We start from the raw sequence: 16,744 nt of genomic DNA, 5'->3' as shown, positions 1-16,744 counted from the left end.
TTGCCATAGAAATAAAAGTTGCAATTTGTAAGCAATAGACTGTAGCATCAGTTGGGAATGAAATGTTCACAAACAGAAACAGATAGCAGGACACCTATAAAAGCAAGTTACAATCGCTACAAAGAATCAGATGTGGTCAAATATCTTTGCCAGGACAGTTAAACTTGCACTAAAGCTTATTTTTCTAACAGCAAAGTCGGATCATACCATGAGCATTTGACCTTCCATTCAGCTAAGTTCATGAAATCCTTTATCCTAGTTTTTTTTCCCGCTTCAAGCAAAAAAAAAAAAAAGTGAATCTACAAGCAGTGTGAAAGTTTCAAGGATTGAGTTGATAGAAACAAGATTCGCCAACATTTCTCATGAGTCAATCTCGACGAAGAGGCTCGCCTGTGGGTGCAAGCCGGCTTCCTTTAGCGTCAACGAATGCTTTTCAGAGCCATAGGTCACACGGGGAAAGTTTGAAACTAGGGTGTAGTTTTCTGCTTCCAAGCCTCCCAAGGAATCAACATAGTCATATAGAGAGCTGATTGTTGTGGTACTATGAAACCTCCTTTCCTTGCGCTCTCCAGTTGGGAATCGAACAAGCACCTGAAAGTGATCATAATGTTTGCATCAGTTCTGTTACTCAAGATAATGCTTAAATTATTTTTAATCATCTTCCATACATACATTCATATATATAACATATCATAAACAACATAAGGATTTCAGTCATAACTTTCCCTTACTCTTTCGTTATATTTTCTCTTAATTCTCTAACCCAATGCTATCAATCTGAGGCCACAAATTACACGTATAAAAATGCTTCTAGCAGCTGATTTCAATTGATAATACACATGCTCTTAATTGGATACAAATATACACTCATTAAATTGCAGTTGAGATCTTGTTGTCTATGAGACCAGAAACACTAGACAAAAATTTGTACCAAAATGAATAATCTTCATAAAACTAAGCAAACAAGAAATGCAAACTAAAAATAATGTAAAGCGTGACCAAACAATTGATGGCACAAATATGAAAAATCTGCTATATTGTCAACAGATTTAAGATGTCAATCCAACATCTCAAGTCAACTTTTCCAACTGAACATTAGGAGATAAAAACTAGTTCAAATCATGATTAGTTTCAAGATATGCAACGTAGCTACAGACCAAGGATTGTGATCGAAACAGAGGACGATAATACTTATTTAAGGAATCTACTGTACATAAAAAGTAGATATGGCATCATTGAACACTTTATAGTAATAAGCAGCAGAAAATACTCAATGATGCCACAATCTATACACAATTTATATTACTAGCAAAAGCAATAAGCAGAAAGATATTGCAATTTCTGCACAAAATTGATACATTCACTGTACGTAAGCAAAGATCATGATTTTTTTCTTATCCTACTAGCTTAGCTTCTCTAGTTTCCAATCATTGAACCAAACTCAATGCATGAGAACCACCAGAAATTCATTCTGGTTCAACTTGAATTGATGACGTTAGTGTCCATGGACAATGTATTAATGCCACAAGAATAAAATTTTAGGTATAAATAGATAGCTTTTTTGAAACAAAAAAGGTATTTTAATTTTTTATAAACATACAGAAAAATATACTGGTAATCCAATAATATCGTTATCTAGAAAAATACATGTTCCATATAATAGTTACTATAAAAAGTCAAAGTATTGTTAGCTTGAAAGAACCTCTTATCATGGTCTCTTCATAACAGTATTATCTTCAATAGATGGCTTCAGGGAGTATAAACTCTGGAATACTCTATTCAGAAATAAAGAGCTTTGTGACACTTACTCGTGTAACGTCAGGCCCCTTGTCAGGTTCAGCACCCAATGCCATTGCTTTCTCTTGCCGTCTTCTAGTAAGAGCAGCTTCTTTTTCAGCAGCTTCATGAGCTGCTCTTGCCAAAGCCTCTTCTTCTTCCTTACGCTTCCTTTCAGCCTCTTCAGCTTCTCTCTTCAACCTCTCTTCCTCTTCTTTCCGTTGACGCTCTCTTGCCTGATTTGTTACAAGTTGCATAGGTTTTAGATGCTGACATGGTATGCATAGAACTTGCAGTAATATGGTACATTATCACATGTCTATGCACCATCAATAAACCAAAACCCAACTTAATAAAAAACGATGACATACTTGATCAGCTTCAAGTGCTGCTCTATATGCAGCATCTTGTTCTTCTCGTAAACGCTGATTGTTTCGTCGCTCTTCAGATTCTATTCTTGCAGTAATTAATGATGGGGCACATTCTTCAAATACACGTTGAAGCAATGTAAGCATTTCTTCAGGTGGCTTGGGGCCCTCAATCTGCATAATATATAAGATATAACCACTAGAAAGCCATTAAGAGAATGTGACACCACTCAAAAGCATATGGACAAGAAAATAACATATGAATCATGAAAAAAGAAAATAGTATATAATTATGGACAAGAAATAGTGTTACATTGTGCCACCTAAACATCTAACAGAAGAAGATGAAAGGGAGTGCATGCTATAAACACAGATAAGTAGACAACTTTTAACACATCAACCTGGAGAGAACCACGTGTAAGAAGTAAGGACCAGTCAGGTTTTCTTTGAGTTTGAAGACTAAAAACAATTTCAAAAAGTATAAATACTTATGTCAACTATCAGAAGCTGAACATATATTTCATCTTCATCATCCAAGCAGTGTTAGTGCAAATTGTTTTTTTGTGTCGGTTACATAGATCTAATCCCTTTGTTGAACTAAGCAACATGATATCTATCACCAGTGACATTCAGATAATACAAAATTCTTTTTAGTTACATTAACTAGAATCTTTTTTAAAAAAATATATATATAATATTTGCGAATATATAAAATCATGGGCATAAACCAAGATAATAAATGGCCCAAACTATCATATGTGCGTATTGCTTTACATAATTCCAAAAGGAGAAGGACAACAGTCTAGTAGCTATTGCTAAAAGCTTCTCCTCTGATGACAACGAGAATGTATTTTTAGAAGATTTCTTTGCCGTCAATATATAAAGGCCAAGAGAATTAATTAGAGTATATATATTGAAGACCACAAAGAGTGATGTACCTGATGAAGGAGGGCAATCCTTTGGTTGTCCGTGGCCACGACTATGGCACAGAATGGAAAGCGGGAAGCCTTGAGGCTATTACTCATCTTAAATCCTTCCTCTCTCCTAATGCTCCCGCCCCAAACCACAAAATTTTCAGTTAGAAAATCTACCACTGGGGGCGAGCACAGGGTTCCCTCGCAGAAGGCCGGCACATCCGGGTGCTCAGGAGAGTGCAGGTACACGAACATCAGCTTGAATTCCCTCTGTGCGCGCAGTAGAGCGTCCATGAACCCCTCGGCAGCGAAGCGAGGCCTGGTGTCGGCATGGTAATCCCTCTCAAAGGCGGCGACGAAGTCCCCCGCCTCGGCCGTGGAGGCCGAGACGGGTATCAGGCGGTCGCCCTCGGCGCCGCGTGGCGCGGCAAGGTAGCCGAGGATGCCGATGGTGCGGGAGAGGACACCTCCCGCGATCCAGAAGCCGAGGCCGACGGCGCCGGTGACGACGTAGAAGGGGAGGGTGACGATCCGCCAGGCAAGGCCGGGAGCCGGGGCGGCGACCACGGCTGGGGTAGGGGCGGAGGAGGAAGCGGCGGCGGCGGCGGGAAGGATCGGAGGCGGCGGGAGAAAGATCGGCGGCGGCGGAGGAGGAGGGGGCATTGGATGTGATAGAGGCGATGGCGAGCTCCAGATCCCAATTATGGGCGGAGAGGATCTCGGTGCAGAGATCGGCGTCCTCGATGCCGGTGATGGCCTGGAAGTAGCCCAATTTGTCCGCGAATCCATCCGCCATGGCCGCTGCTTCACGGAGATCGAATCGGGTAGGGTTCCCTTATCGGTCGTCTTGGCTTCTTCTATCGGTAGGGTTTGTAGCGGTGAGGAAGAGAGAGGGTTCACTGTGGTCAAAAGGCGAGCAGTTCGACTATATAGCAATAATAATGCTTAATTAATAAAAACATTTTATATTTTTCTCTTTTATATATATATATATAAGAAATATTATTAGATAATAAAGTCGCTTTCACGAGTGACGGAGGTTTCTGTGAAGGCTAAGGTTTCGTTATTGATATACCTATCTTTCTTGTTCTCATGATTCCTTCCTTCTTTATTTTTTTTTAATAATTTAAATATTTAAATTTCATTCGATTAATAGTCTTTTTTTCTGATTTACTTATTAAATAAATTTGAAACACAACATTTAAAGGTTTTCCTTATGATATTTGATTGAGATTAATTGAGTTCCAAGCTTTTAAGTTCGACATGAAACAGAAAGGGGAAACATTGGATGACATATCCTTCGTGATCCATTGTAATTTTTCAATTTACTTTCTCACAGATGATCATGAAATCAATTATGAAAATCATTAAAATAGCAGATTGAAAAGGATAAAAAGTAATCTAAGAGGTTGAATTAGATAGAGAACTCCTTTTATGTGGAGCATGTACTTTCCCTTTTATAAGGGTGAGATACCCGAATGAATGGAGAAGTGGAGAAGAAATCATGAGAAAGTGAACATGAAAGTGGATATTATGCCCCATGTCTTCTTGTGTCATATTGAATCCAATTAATAAAACTCGACTGGACAAGGGGAATCCCTCCTTCCAACTCAGCAACCCAACAGCTCGGCAAGTTTCATCGGCTCAGTTGATCGGGAAGTCGAGCACTCGGTAGAAGACCACTGGGTTACCTAATCTGATTCTACAATGAAAACATGACATGGATTTGTTGCGGTGGAGGAAGAAAGGCAACTCAAACTCGTCAAGCGAAGACCACATCCGAGCGCAATACATATTTTGTGTTCTTCGTTACGGTGCGGGCTTCGTGGAGCATACACTTGTGCCCGTGGATGTGGAGAAGTGCCGTTCCTTCTACTGGAGCAACCTGCGTAAAGACCGTCGTTATAACGAGTGAACCAAAACATTTCGATGAAATCTAGTTGCTATTAGTGAAATTTACCTCTGCAACAATCCCTCTTCCTTGATCATAGAAGACAGTTTCACCTCCAACCAAAGATTGCAGGGATTTATCCTTATTGCTGCTCTTTCCGGTAAGATATATTAGTAGGGTATATTGGGTTGTTTGCCCTCCTCCAAGATCAACACTCTCGTCGATATGCCGACCAAACCTTTGGCCCACGGTATATCTGATAGATATAAAACAAGTTACAGATTTTTACAATGATAATCAGGTCTATGATGCATCATCTAATATTGTAGTAAATCAAAATTTTAGTCCAATCAGTATGAGTGAACTTTATTGTTCTGCCTATTAAACAACATGTGAAACTCACATTGCATAGGTCAAGGCTTTCTCAGGCTATGTTCCATTGCACATATCTACATTTTAGCCAAGGTGGGATTGAAATTTCAAACCATGGAATCATCATTATTAACCTAGTGCTTAAGTCAGGTTGTATTTGGCAAAGCCACTAAAAAAAATGCATTCTAAAGTGTTTTAAAAATGATTTCAATTAAGGCAAAATTTTGCTATTCAACTACTATAAGTATCTTATATAACAAAGAGTAAGACTAATATATCTACCAAAAGCATGAAAAGTAATAAACTAAAAAAATAAAAGAAACAGTAAATATGTTATCACCTGTAAAAACGTATATTTGGATTCAGACCAATAGCAACCTTCCCCTGGAGCTTGATATCATCAAACACTCTTTTCAAGCCTGATTGCCATATGATTTCAGCAAGTAAGGGATCAGTAACTGATATGCGATCATTATCCCTAAAGGCTTCGCCTTTGGCTGGACCCTGGCTTCCTTGGTGAATAAAGCCAATAGATTCTGCAGCTTCCACGTAGGCCTTTGACTCAATGCTACTGAAGAAGTTTGCTATCTGCAAAAGTACTTGCAACATGAATCAGTCGTAATTATGCTTGAGGTTCATTTCAGACTTCTTTTTAGCAGCAAAAATTTCTATCGAGATAAAAAGCTTTAAAGTGTCATTTCATGCAAGAGTTTTCAGTATGTCATTCAGTACTGTGTCATGCTAACACCTAACATAGTTTAGGACACACACAATCAACTCAAATGAGTTTCAGTCCTTTAATCTTTAGCGCAACAAGTTACAAAAAATCCCAAACAACAATTGATGATGATACTTACTGATGCAGAAACGATTGTCATGCATCGGATTGGATGAGAACATTGGTTCTTGTAACATCCACCTCATAAATTTTCAAGAACAAGATTAAAAATGCCCCTACAACATCTACAGTTGCATAGTTCCATCACATATTTAAAATATATCTCAGATTAAAAATGCCCCTACAACATCTACAGTTGGATAGTTCCATCACATATTTAAAATATATCTCAGTTAACCATAGACTTTGAATTAAATTGACATAGTAGGAGCCAAAACACAAACAAGCACAAGCACCATATACGCTGTTTTTTTCCGACTCTAATATCACTCCTTTTCTGTTAGTATTGCTGTGGTTGGATTATCCCCTCTTACACTCCTCTCATTGTAGGAGAGAATTGTCTTGTCTTGGTTCTCAACAATACCGGCTGAAATAGGCAGTAACTATCTCAACATTATCTGTATTGGCACAATATAAGTATTCTGGTTGTGCTAAGTGATACCAATCAACACTTGAGCCCATGTTATAGGAAAATATAAAGGTATACAAGTCATACTATATATAGTATAAGAGTTTGACTTTTAAATAAATCACATGCTAGCTAGTGTCTTAAGCACCCATGTACACATCCTGGCCTAGACATATAGCATCTTTCTTGTTTCCTTGCTTCTTAACCAAACATGATATATTCTTTGCTTGTCCTTAATTTTGTAACCCAATTTCATCAACTATACTACCTTCCACAGCTTTTGAGCACCTTTGAGCATACAACTACAGATTAACATGCAGAATATAACCATAAATATAAAGTGTAACAAGATTAAAAGATTTCTTAATCCCTGTTTCGTTTTTATTCAACCATACATATTATCATCTTGTTCCCTTTATAAACAATAAATAAGAGCATGATTGAAGAAGCTTGCAACACCCAATTTACTTATAAGGATATGAATGTCTAACTTGGTTCCTTTCTAAACAGTTATAACCCTAATAAGTTATTAGTATATACAATAAATATTAATTTAATTTAAATATCAAAAAAATTCATATAGTAATATAAACTTTAAACAATATTGTTATTGCTAATTATAAACTATAAGCAAACTTTACTTCATTTACAGTTAAATCAAAGATAACTTGATTTAGAATGAAATTTAAATTAATTAAAACAATAATTTTATAAATAATTAAGAGTATTAGTTAAGGGCAACCCTACTAGTGTAGGGTCCTGGGAAAGGATTGGATCATATTGAATCTATTATACACAGTCTTATCTTGATTCTTGCATTTTGTAAGAAGTTGTTTCTGCGACTCGAACCCGTGACCTTAAGGTCACATCGCAACAACTTTACCGTTGCGCCAAAACTCCCTTCAATTAAGAGTATTAGTTCATTAAGAAGAAAAATTGATCGACTATTTGAGTAAAATGTAAATATATAAACTAGGTAAAGTTAATTACATAGTTTTCATATAGTTAACTTGTTTGTCATTTATCTATTGTCCATAACTTATCTCTAGTCAAACTGAGCTATTTCATGCAGCTCCATTCCTACTAGCCTAAGCTTTCAGTGATAGTTCTCAGCTAGTAAAATTTTCACATATAATGTATAATGAAAATTCATGGGATAACAATACTAATTTTCATCCTAATGGATAAATCTGATGATTGTGCTCCCAGTAGTTTGATAGTCACATTCATAGATCATTGACACATTGTAGGTAACTAGAAAAACGAATGAAAAAAGATAGTAGGAATGAACAATGAAGTCCCATTTCCAAACATCAACAAGACATAGAATCAGTAATGCAATGAAATAAAAGACTATAGTAGCTTGAGAAATACAATACTAGAATTGGTGGAAGCTAAATTGAAGGCTATAGCATAACACATTGAACTAAAGATCATAACAAGTTAGCATCAGCAGAAGAGGTTTGGATACAAGGTTGACATGAAAGTCATAATGTCGGTAGATTTAATCTAAACAAAGTTTCAGCTGTTCTACTATATTTGAGATATCAATGCAACATGACTGACGTTTTGCAATAAAAAAAGTATCACATGTACATTAAATCCGAGACAGGATGCAAGTTAGAATATACTACACAAACTCCCAAGTCTATTATACATTCATGAATTGCACAAAATGTGACACTGTTGATTGTGAGAATTCCACCAACACAAACTATTTTAGAAGCTCAGTCCGTCCACATGACCAGGTTATGCAGTAGGTGTTTAAAAAATTGGAACATGAGTCTAATTAGTGTCATCTCCTATCCAATCACTTTTTGTTTTCACAGATCTATTTGTGCTAACATGCTATTTGTGCTAACATGAAAAGGCTGTGAGAAGAATGAGTACTCTTTGCATGATGTCTCCTACCCATTTACTTAGAATCATAATATTCTTGAAAATTGATATGTGAAATTAAGATATGCAATGAACTTAGAACAGCCAACAGTGTAACAGTTGCATTCCAAAAGAAAGAGCAACAAATAACTGTACAGTAATACAGGGAATCTTGCTAAAGTAGTTGTATGCTCAAACCTCACCCATGCCACAAAACAAAATGTTTGGCACTCTAAATAACAATGGAAGAACCAAATGCATATCCAATTTGACATGCAAGGATTCTTATCCACCCACAAAGTTCAGGTAAAATAATTAATTTCAATGCCCTAACAACCCGTCAATAAATGCTTGTTGTTTTCCTTCTCTAGATCAGGCTATATTCTTCTACCTAGTATCCTAATTACATTTCTTCGGAAAACAGGGTGGAATGTAAAATCAAAGTACAAAAATAGCCAATTAGCCGCACGAAGGTGGATAACAAAAAATTTGGCACTGGATCCTGAGAAGTTCATAATAATACACGATTATGGGGTATCTTTCCAATTTATTGCATGACTTTCATGACCCGTAACCTGCGCATCTCATTATTAATACAAACTCCAAGCAACTCGTTGTTTCTCGCGATTAGGTTTGGGAAAAACACAGTATTCTTTTGTTCTTCTTCCTTTTTTTTGGCTAAATAACACTCGAACATGCATCTTCAATTCAGAATTTTGCAAGAAAAATCAGCTGGGATTTAAAAACTGAAAATTTCAAGAAGAAAAGCAAAAGCGAAGAACAGGAGATGGTAAAAGGGGGCGGTCTGAGAAATAAAACCGTGAACAAATTGGTGCCCTTGAGGCGGTTGATCTGGAGATCCTTCTTCGGCTTGATAAGCGGCCACCTCCCGCCGATTTCCTTCCCGATCGCCGCCTTCTTTTTCCGCTTCTTCGACTGCTGCTCGTTGTCGCCAGGACTCGCCATGTCCTCGAAGGAAGGTAACAGGATTCTTTCTTTTATTAGGCACTATTCACTGAAAAGCCCCTTTCATTTTCTAATATTGTAAGATTACACATAATAACACACATGATAAATAGTTGGTGTGTTAACAAATTAACGAACTTTTGGAGGCAAAGTGAAATTTTCTCACAAACAAGATGAAGAATCAGCGGACCGGATCTAACGAGATCTTTGTTTCAACTTTTATTGGAGGGAAGCGAAGAGCGGAGAAAGATCGATTTGGAGGTCGATTTCGAGAGGAGAGGGAGAGGGTTTTACAGCGTCGTGGAATGATCGGGCGATCGCCGTCGGATCCAAATCGTATCGAACGGCGACTCCCTCTGGTGGTGTCCCTCGACTGCCTCGAGGACCCGTCCCTGGAGCGAGAGGCCCTCGCCGGCGCGGCGGCCGTCGAGCACGTCGGCCTGCATGACCTCTCCCGCGGCCGGATCGAGTCCGCGTCGACCGTCCTCCTCGACTCCCTCGCGCTCCTCCCCCGAGCTGCCCAGCGCCACCTCCATCCCGAGCAGCTCATCCTCTGCGCCATCGGATCCGCGCTCAAGACCGGCGCCATCGACTCCGCGCTCGCAGCCGACCTCGGCCTTCTGCGCAGGACCCACCTTCTCTCCCGTCACTCCTCGTCTTCGGCTGCTTCCGGGTGGCTCGGATCCGTGCAGCCACTCTGCCGTGGGATGCGCCGTTGCCGTGGCCTCGTTCTGGGGATCGTTGGGAGGTCAGCCTCCGCCAGGTGTTTGGCCACCCGAAGCCTCGCATTCAAGATGAGCGTTCTCTACTTTGATTTACATCATGAGGTATCCACTGTTTCTGCTGGGCATGGACACTTATTTTTTTCTCGCAAAGCTGCCTTTTTTCTTATCTCCCACACACACACACAAAAAAGATTCTTTTTTTTTTTTTTTGCTTTGATGATTGCTGTTTCTTTAGTGGTTAAGTATTGAGAATGTAATTTTCTCTTTGCTGGCTCTCTTAACCTGCCATTGAGTAAAACTTTTAGCTGTTACACCATTTAAACTCAAATATATATTGTTGTTTTTATATTTTAGGGACTCCAGGTCCAGGAACTTCTGCTAATGCCCTTACCATCATTTTGAGCCTAAATTATGATGTATTAGTTCTCTTACTTAGCAGTGGCTTGTCATGACCTAGAATTAACAGCTAAGACATTGCCATTTTGGAATTCACTACCTCTGGTACATGAAGGCCTATCTCAACTCTAACTCAACATCTATAACTGATATCTTATGTAAGAACCAATCAAGGTTCAGGTCTTTAGCTACAAACAACTGCTTTGATGGTGACTATGTTCAGTAGTCTGTTTCAATAGCCATATATATACACACAGTGTTCATTTTTTTACTACACAGAAGTTTTCTTTGTTTAGAGAAATCTTGATCTATAATTTCTTGAATTTTGTGTTCCCTATTCCTTGCCTGTCTCAGTAATAGTAGCAATTTTGTATGCTATGGTTGAGATGGATGCCCAGATTTACACAGATAAAAAAAATTGAATAAATTATGTCTGCTAGCAATGTCAGAAACTCTACTTAAGAATAATTTTAGAATTTTCTAAAAAATTTCAGTATCACTACTGATATAGACATTCATAGAGTTTGATATGATCTCATGTAGCAGAATTTTGTGAAATGCGGAACCATGTTTTTCTTTTTTATTGGCATCATATCAAATGTATTTTGATTTCTATTACACTCCTTTCTAGCATTAATTCCTATTTACGTTGCTTGTGTTATTAGATCAACAGATGGAATTTATATTTGCAAGTCATAGTTTTGATGAGTAGGAGAGTTGGATGTTGGAAGGTTCTTCTCGAAATGCAAGCTTGTCAATTGTAGGAACCCTTTGGTATGTGCTTCTCTTCTTCAAAAAATGAGAGTTAATTCACACTCGACTAGAAGCTTTAAAGTTTAAATATTTATAATAATTTTTGTCGAGTTAATTCTGTTGAGATACTTGTGTATGTTTTAGAAGATGGATAAGATATATATAATTGGGCATTCTCTAAAGATACTTAGTGTCATGAACAACAAGATGCTCGATCTGATAATTCCTTATCAATACACAATTGGCACTAGGTGGCTGGATTAAACCATCAGTGACCGGGATATGTTCAACACGAAGCTGTCGATCCTTCTATTCGGTTCGCGTTGTTTATTTGAACTTGGAAGCAATTCTGAATGTGTTTATACATGCAATTTGTAGGCTAAGTTTGTAAGGCTGCCTTCCCAACTAATGTAGTTTTACTGCGAATATTTTCGCAACGACTATCTCGACGACTATCATCAAATCACTCATCTTTGCGCGAGCATGCGCTAAGACCTTCCTTCCATTGGTTTTGCAGGTTCTGGCTTTCAAGTTTGTAGAGAAGAATCATTCAAGTACTGAGTGCAAGAGGTCTGCCCATCACTGTGAGTTCATCCAGTTCTTTCCTTAATTTCTAATACATCAACTTTTAATTTAAAAATTAATTTTTTAGCTTCTGAAACAGATTCATTTTAATAGATTAAAAATATTTTTAATAGATTATTTTAGCTTCTGAAACTGTGTGAAATTTGATTCACACAATATCATATTAAAATTATAATCTAAATGATGGTATGATACCAATAGTCACCATTGACTTCACATCTGGGCACGGCTCAGTGCTTCTTGGGTCGAGTTGGGCCGGAGCCCAGTAGGGCCCACTTATATGGGTCGGATTTCGAATTGACGATCGGTTCGGAAAAAATTGCCTAGTCACGACTTAGGACACACTCAGGTCGCGGTCAATGAGGGGGTCAACTTGCTCGTCTTCCCCACCGCGCATTATAGCGAGCCCTCACTCCCGTCTTCCTCATCGATCTCTCCTCAACCAACTCGATCGATTCCACGATGAGGAGCGAGACCGGATCTGCTCCTCCCCTCCTCCTCCTCCTCCTCTTCCTCCTCCCTCTCTTCCTTTTTCCGCCGTCGGCCGCCCAGCCGGATCTCTCCGACGGCGTCCGCTGCCTCGCCAACCGCTCCGTCTACCCTTGCCAGGCCTACGCCTTCTACCGAGCCAACCTCGCCGTTCCCCTCTCCGCCGACCTAGCCTCCGTCGGCGACCTCTTCGGCACCAGCCGCGCGCTCATCGCCCGCACCACCAACCTCACCGTCGCTCGATCCGTCCTCCCTCTCCGCCAGGACCAGCCCCTCCTTGTCCCCATCACTTGCGGCTGCGACCGCAACCGCTCCTACTACCCTGCCGCCTACGAGATCATCGCCGGAAACACCTTCTACCTCGTCTCCACCGTCGAATACGCCAACCTCACCGCCTACCCCGCCGTCGAGCTAGTCAACCCTACCCTCGTCCCTGAAGATCTCGCGATCGGGGTCATCGCCACCTTCCCGATTTTCTGCCAGTGCCTCCCCAACAACACTATCGGTGGCCGCCGCGTCCTCGGCCTGGTTTCCTACGTTCTCCAGCCCTCCGACACCTACGCCTCCGTCGCGTCCAGCTTCGGCGTCGAGGCCGAAACCCTGACCACGATAAATGGCCCTTTCAATGGCACCTACTCCGTCGTCTTCGTTCCCCTGTTACAGATCCCGCCTCCGGTGATCCGTGACAGCGTCGTATCGGAGGCGCCGGCTTCGCCTCCGACGGCTCCCACTCCCGTGGTGGAGAGAAACGAGAACAGGGGAGTCATAGCCGGGCTGGCCGCCGCGTTGGCCGTCGTGGTGGTGCTCTGCGCGCTGTTATTGCTGCTTCTGGCCTGGTGCCGGAGGAGATGGAATCGAAAGGGGGAAGCAGTGGGGAAGAACGGCCGGCAAAGCAGCTTGGAGAGGAGCGGCAAGGGCGGTGGAGAAGGGCGGTTCGGCAGCATATCCTCCGCGGATGATAAGCTGATCGCGGACATATCGGAGTGGCTGGACAAGTACAAGGTGTTCGACGTCGCGACGCTGAGAGAGGCGACGGGAGGGTTCGACCGGAGCCAGCTGATCCAGGGATCAGTGTACAAGGGGACGATCGACGGCGAGCTGTTCGCGGTGAAGAAGATGAAGTGGAACGCCTACGATGAGCTCAAGATTCTCCAAAAGGTCAGACAAGTCTCACTCAACACCTCTCTTCGTCCGTTTCTTCTTCCTCATTTGCTTGTTTCATTTTGCACCTCAAGTTTGACTAGCCTTTTCAATGCACCCTCCAAATGTAAATGGAAGGGGAGAATGCAAGGAATAGGGTAGCAACTTCTCAATTCGATCTTTCCCTCTTCTTTCTTTGCTTCCCTTTTCCTTAACTTATCCTAATCTCGAGCAAACAGAGCCTGAAAGAACCTACAGCAAGGTAGCCCACGGGATTCCACCATTTTAAAGAACCCTTTTTGTTATCCTTCCTACCACTTCACGTGAGCAGTTTGCTGGACAGACGAATTAGTCATAGAGATTGGTTTTAGATGATAACAAGTGAATGGAATCAGTCAAAGAGCTTCTCCTTTGGTTTTAGACAAAGGGAAGACCAATGGAAAGTGGAAGAAAAAGGAGTTTTATGGGTTGATTGATAAGGCAACTTCTCTAAAAGTCTCCATTTTGGTTGATGATAAAGATGCAACCGTGGAAAACTTTACCTGCCACCAACTTCATGATCGCTGGTTGACCTTTCTTCCTTGACCCTTGGTTTCTCTGAAATTATACTTCTTTTAGGGTTTACATGATTGGTCTGATTAAAATTATTGCAATGTTACCCTGAGTATTGCTGATAGAGTTACTAATACAAAGATTGACTAACTTTTTTCTATACATTAGTTTCTATAACATCGGTTATAAGTTGCGTTAGATTCGGAAATGGAAGCAAGATCTTTGAATAATGTTTTTCGGTTGACTACCAAGTGTCTACGATCAATCTGCAGGAACAATAAATTAGAATTCTGTAGAAAAGTTAAAATTCTTTTCTTTTCAGTTTTAAAATTCTTTTTCTCAATGAATTGAAGAGTGAAAGAATTGAGATTGTGATGGCGCAGGTGAATCACAGCAACCTGGTGAAGCTGGAAGGCTTCTGCATCGATGGCAAGGAGGGCACGACCTACCTGGTGTACGAGTACGTCGTGAACGGCTCCCTCGACACCTGGCTCCACTCCCCCGCCGACGCCGGAGTCAGCGACGGCGGCCGGCGACTGGACTGGCGCTCCCGCCTGCGCATCGCCCTGGACGTGGCCAACGGCCTGCAGTACATCCACGAGCACACGTGGCCTCGCGTCGTGCACAAGGACATCAAGTCCAGCAACGTCCTCCTCGACGCCTCCTTCCACGCCAAGATCGCCAACTTCGGCCTCGCCCGCACCGGCCTCAACGCCGTCACCACCCACATCGTCGGCACGCAGGGGTACGTCGCCCCCGAGTACCTCGCCGACGGCATCGTCTCCATCAAGATGGACGTCTTCGCCTTCGGCGTCGTCCTCCTCGAGCTGGTCTCCGGCCGCCCCGCCTTTGACGAGCGCACCGGCGAGGCCCTCTGGTCGGAGGCCGAGCGCCTCCTGTTCCGGCGAGTGACCATTGACAAGGCGGAGGCGGAGGCGCTGCTGCTGGAGTGGATGGACACGGCGCTGGTGCAGCAGTCGTGCCCTGTGGAGAGCGTGATGAGCGTGATACAGGTGGCGAGGGCGTGCCTGCACAGGGACCCGGCGAAGAGGCCGACCATGGTGGAGGCCACCTACTTGCTGTCCAAGGCCGACGAGCACTTCTCCGACTATTCCGGCGATGGCCTCGCCGTCGTCGGCGACAGTGAAGTCGCAGCACGGTGACCAGGTATGCCAGTTTCCATTACTAGCTAGCTGAGATAGATGGAATCGCATCCAGTATTATAATATCGCAATTAATATTTATAGTTGAAAGACTTAAATATATAATTATATAGAGATGCTGTATGGATATAATTAAGCAGTGTGATGCAAGAATAAATATACGGGTATGTGTATACTTTTCCTAGAGAAATAAAGCTTCTGCCTCCTCCAATTCTGAGTGTCTATTTTATTTTAGTTTCGGACATAATTGAATTAGTTAATGTACAATACATTTGCATAGTAGATTTGAATTAATGAAATTGAGATAATATCTTTTTTCATAATAGTCAATTATAATTTTTCGATTTACTTTTTTATATATGTTTGAGATGACTGTGTGTGAGATTGTTAGAATAATGGATTTTAACTTTTATTGTAGAGTGTCTATTTTAAATTTAGGATATAAAAGAATCTTGTTTGTTCAAAATTTTTTTTAAAGTTATTTAAAAAATATTTGATTCATATTTAAAATTATCAAATTCTAGTTGAATTGAAACCTGTTCAATAATTTTTTTGAATTAAATTCATATTCATAATATTTTATTTAATTAAATTTATATTTATAAATTACTTATGAATTGAAACTTAATCAAATTTTCATTATTTTTATATAATTTTAAATTTAAATTATTTTAAATTATAATTTTATTTTGTTGCATCAAACTCAAACAATTTGAATCAAATTAGAGTTTGAATTTTATTCAAACAATTTCAAAATTATTTATATTTTAGAATTTCAAATCAAATTAAAATATTATATATATTTTTAATTTAAATTTAAATATCAATATTTTTATATTATTTAATTTTATTTATTTATTTACATCTCTAATTTTAATTAAAAATAATTTTTAGATTTCCCCTTGAAGTTTAACAATTGTTTAAAATGCTCTTCCAAGTTTTATTATTGCCAAACTCCACCTCTCCTCGACATTTCTATTTCACTGCCCAAATGCCCCCTCGCTAAAACTGAAACATCTCACTTGTAAATTATCATCCAAATCACTCATTTTTTCAGTGAAAAGAGAGCATTCTAATAACAAACTAACAATGCTGATAGGCGTTTCGACACATCAATGGGGGTACTTTAAAAGTTAGCCAATCAAACCGAACTAAAAGGAAGAGATAAGATAATGAAACATTAAGTACTTCTGATCAGATAATGTTAAAACATTGTTACACCATCCTGAAGTAATCAATCACGAGCAGCATCTCTCTTATACCACAAAACCATGAAATAAAGACCTAAGAATAACCTCATTTTTCCAAGTATAGTTGTCGACTTCCCTTCTTCATTTCAGCAAACGGTGGAATCCGCTACCCCATCGGCCCAATACAGTCGGCCCATCGACTTACTTCTTGACAACACACTGCTGAGATGTTCATCACCTTCCAAAAGCATCTTCCAGTTATTCTCTATTGAATCATGG

At 40.3% G+C, this 16,744-nt stretch overlaps 3 protein-coding genes across 3 annotated transcripts; 1 reads left to right on the top strand and 2 right to left on the bottom strand.

Moving 5' to 3' along the window:
* Positions 1-152: 152 nt before the first annotated feature.
* Positions 153-3,946, bottom strand: LOC141816013 (plant UBX domain-containing protein 10). Its single transcript, XM_074703853.1, is given in 5 exon segments — positions 153-591; positions 1,809-2,012; positions 2,148-2,318; positions 3,083-3,608; positions 3,610-3,946. Coding segments are annotated over 5 exon segments (1,377 nt in total). The 5' UTR covers positions 3,855-3,946; the 3' UTR covers positions 153-360.
* Positions 3,947-4,472: 526 nt separating this feature from the next.
* LOC141821772 (uncharacterized) lies at positions 4,473-9,472 on the bottom strand. The gene is made up of 4 exons (XM_074709132.1): positions 9,326-9,472; positions 5,662-5,909; positions 5,019-5,205; positions 4,473-4,943 (listed from the first exon to the last, which is right to left on the bottom strand). The coding sequence occupies exons 1-4, from the start codon at positions 9,470-9,472 to the stop codon at positions 4,821-4,823; spliced, it is 705 nt and encodes a 234-aa protein (XP_074565233.1). The 3' UTR covers positions 4,473-4,820.
* A 2,889-nt stretch (positions 9,473-12,361) lies between these two features.
* LOC141821771 (serine/threonine receptor-like kinase NFP) lies at positions 12,362-15,450 on the top strand. Its single transcript, XM_074709131.1, has 2 exons — positions 12,362-13,578; positions 14,496-15,450. The coding sequence occupies exons 1-2, from the start codon at positions 12,394-12,396 to the stop codon at positions 15,273-15,275; spliced, it is 1,965 nt and encodes a 654-aa protein (XP_074565232.1). The 5' UTR covers positions 12,362-12,393; the 3' UTR covers positions 15,276-15,450.
* The last annotated feature ends 1,294 nt before the right edge of the window (positions 15,451-16,744 follow it).

This window comes from Curcuma longa, chromosome 2 (genome assembly GCF_044706935.1).
Source record: "Curcuma longa cultivar G26 ecotype Majalengka, Jawa Barat chromosome 2, ITB_CL_G26_1.1, whole genome shotgun sequence".
NCBI classification, from domain to species: Eukaryota; Viridiplantae; Streptophyta; class Magnoliopsida; order Zingiberales; family Zingiberaceae; genus Curcuma; species Curcuma longa.
The sequence above is the reverse complement of the archived record's forward strand: the minus strand, read 5'-3'. Positions and strand labels throughout refer to the sequence as shown.

Coding starts and splice junctions, on each gene's coding strand:
- LOC141821771 (XM_074709131.1), top strand. CDS start 12,394: ATGAGGAGCGAGACCGGATCTGCTCCTCCCCTCCTCCTCCTCCTCCTC. Junction 13,579..14,495: donor AGCTCAAGATTCTCCAAAAG/GTCAGACAAGTC, acceptor GTGATGGCGCAG/GTGAATCACAGCAACCTGGT.
- LOC141821772 (XM_074709132.1), bottom strand. CDS start 9,472: ATGGCGAGTCCTGGCGACAACGAGCAGCAGTCGAAGAAGCGGAAAAAG. Junction 5,206..5,661: donor CCAAATATACGTTTTTACAG/GTGATAACATAT, acceptor TATATCTATCAG/ATATACCGTGGGCCAAAGGT. Junction 4,944..5,018: donor GAAGAGGGATTGTTGCAGAG/GTAAATTTCACT, acceptor GTCTTTACGCAG/GTTGCTCCAGTAGAAGGAAC.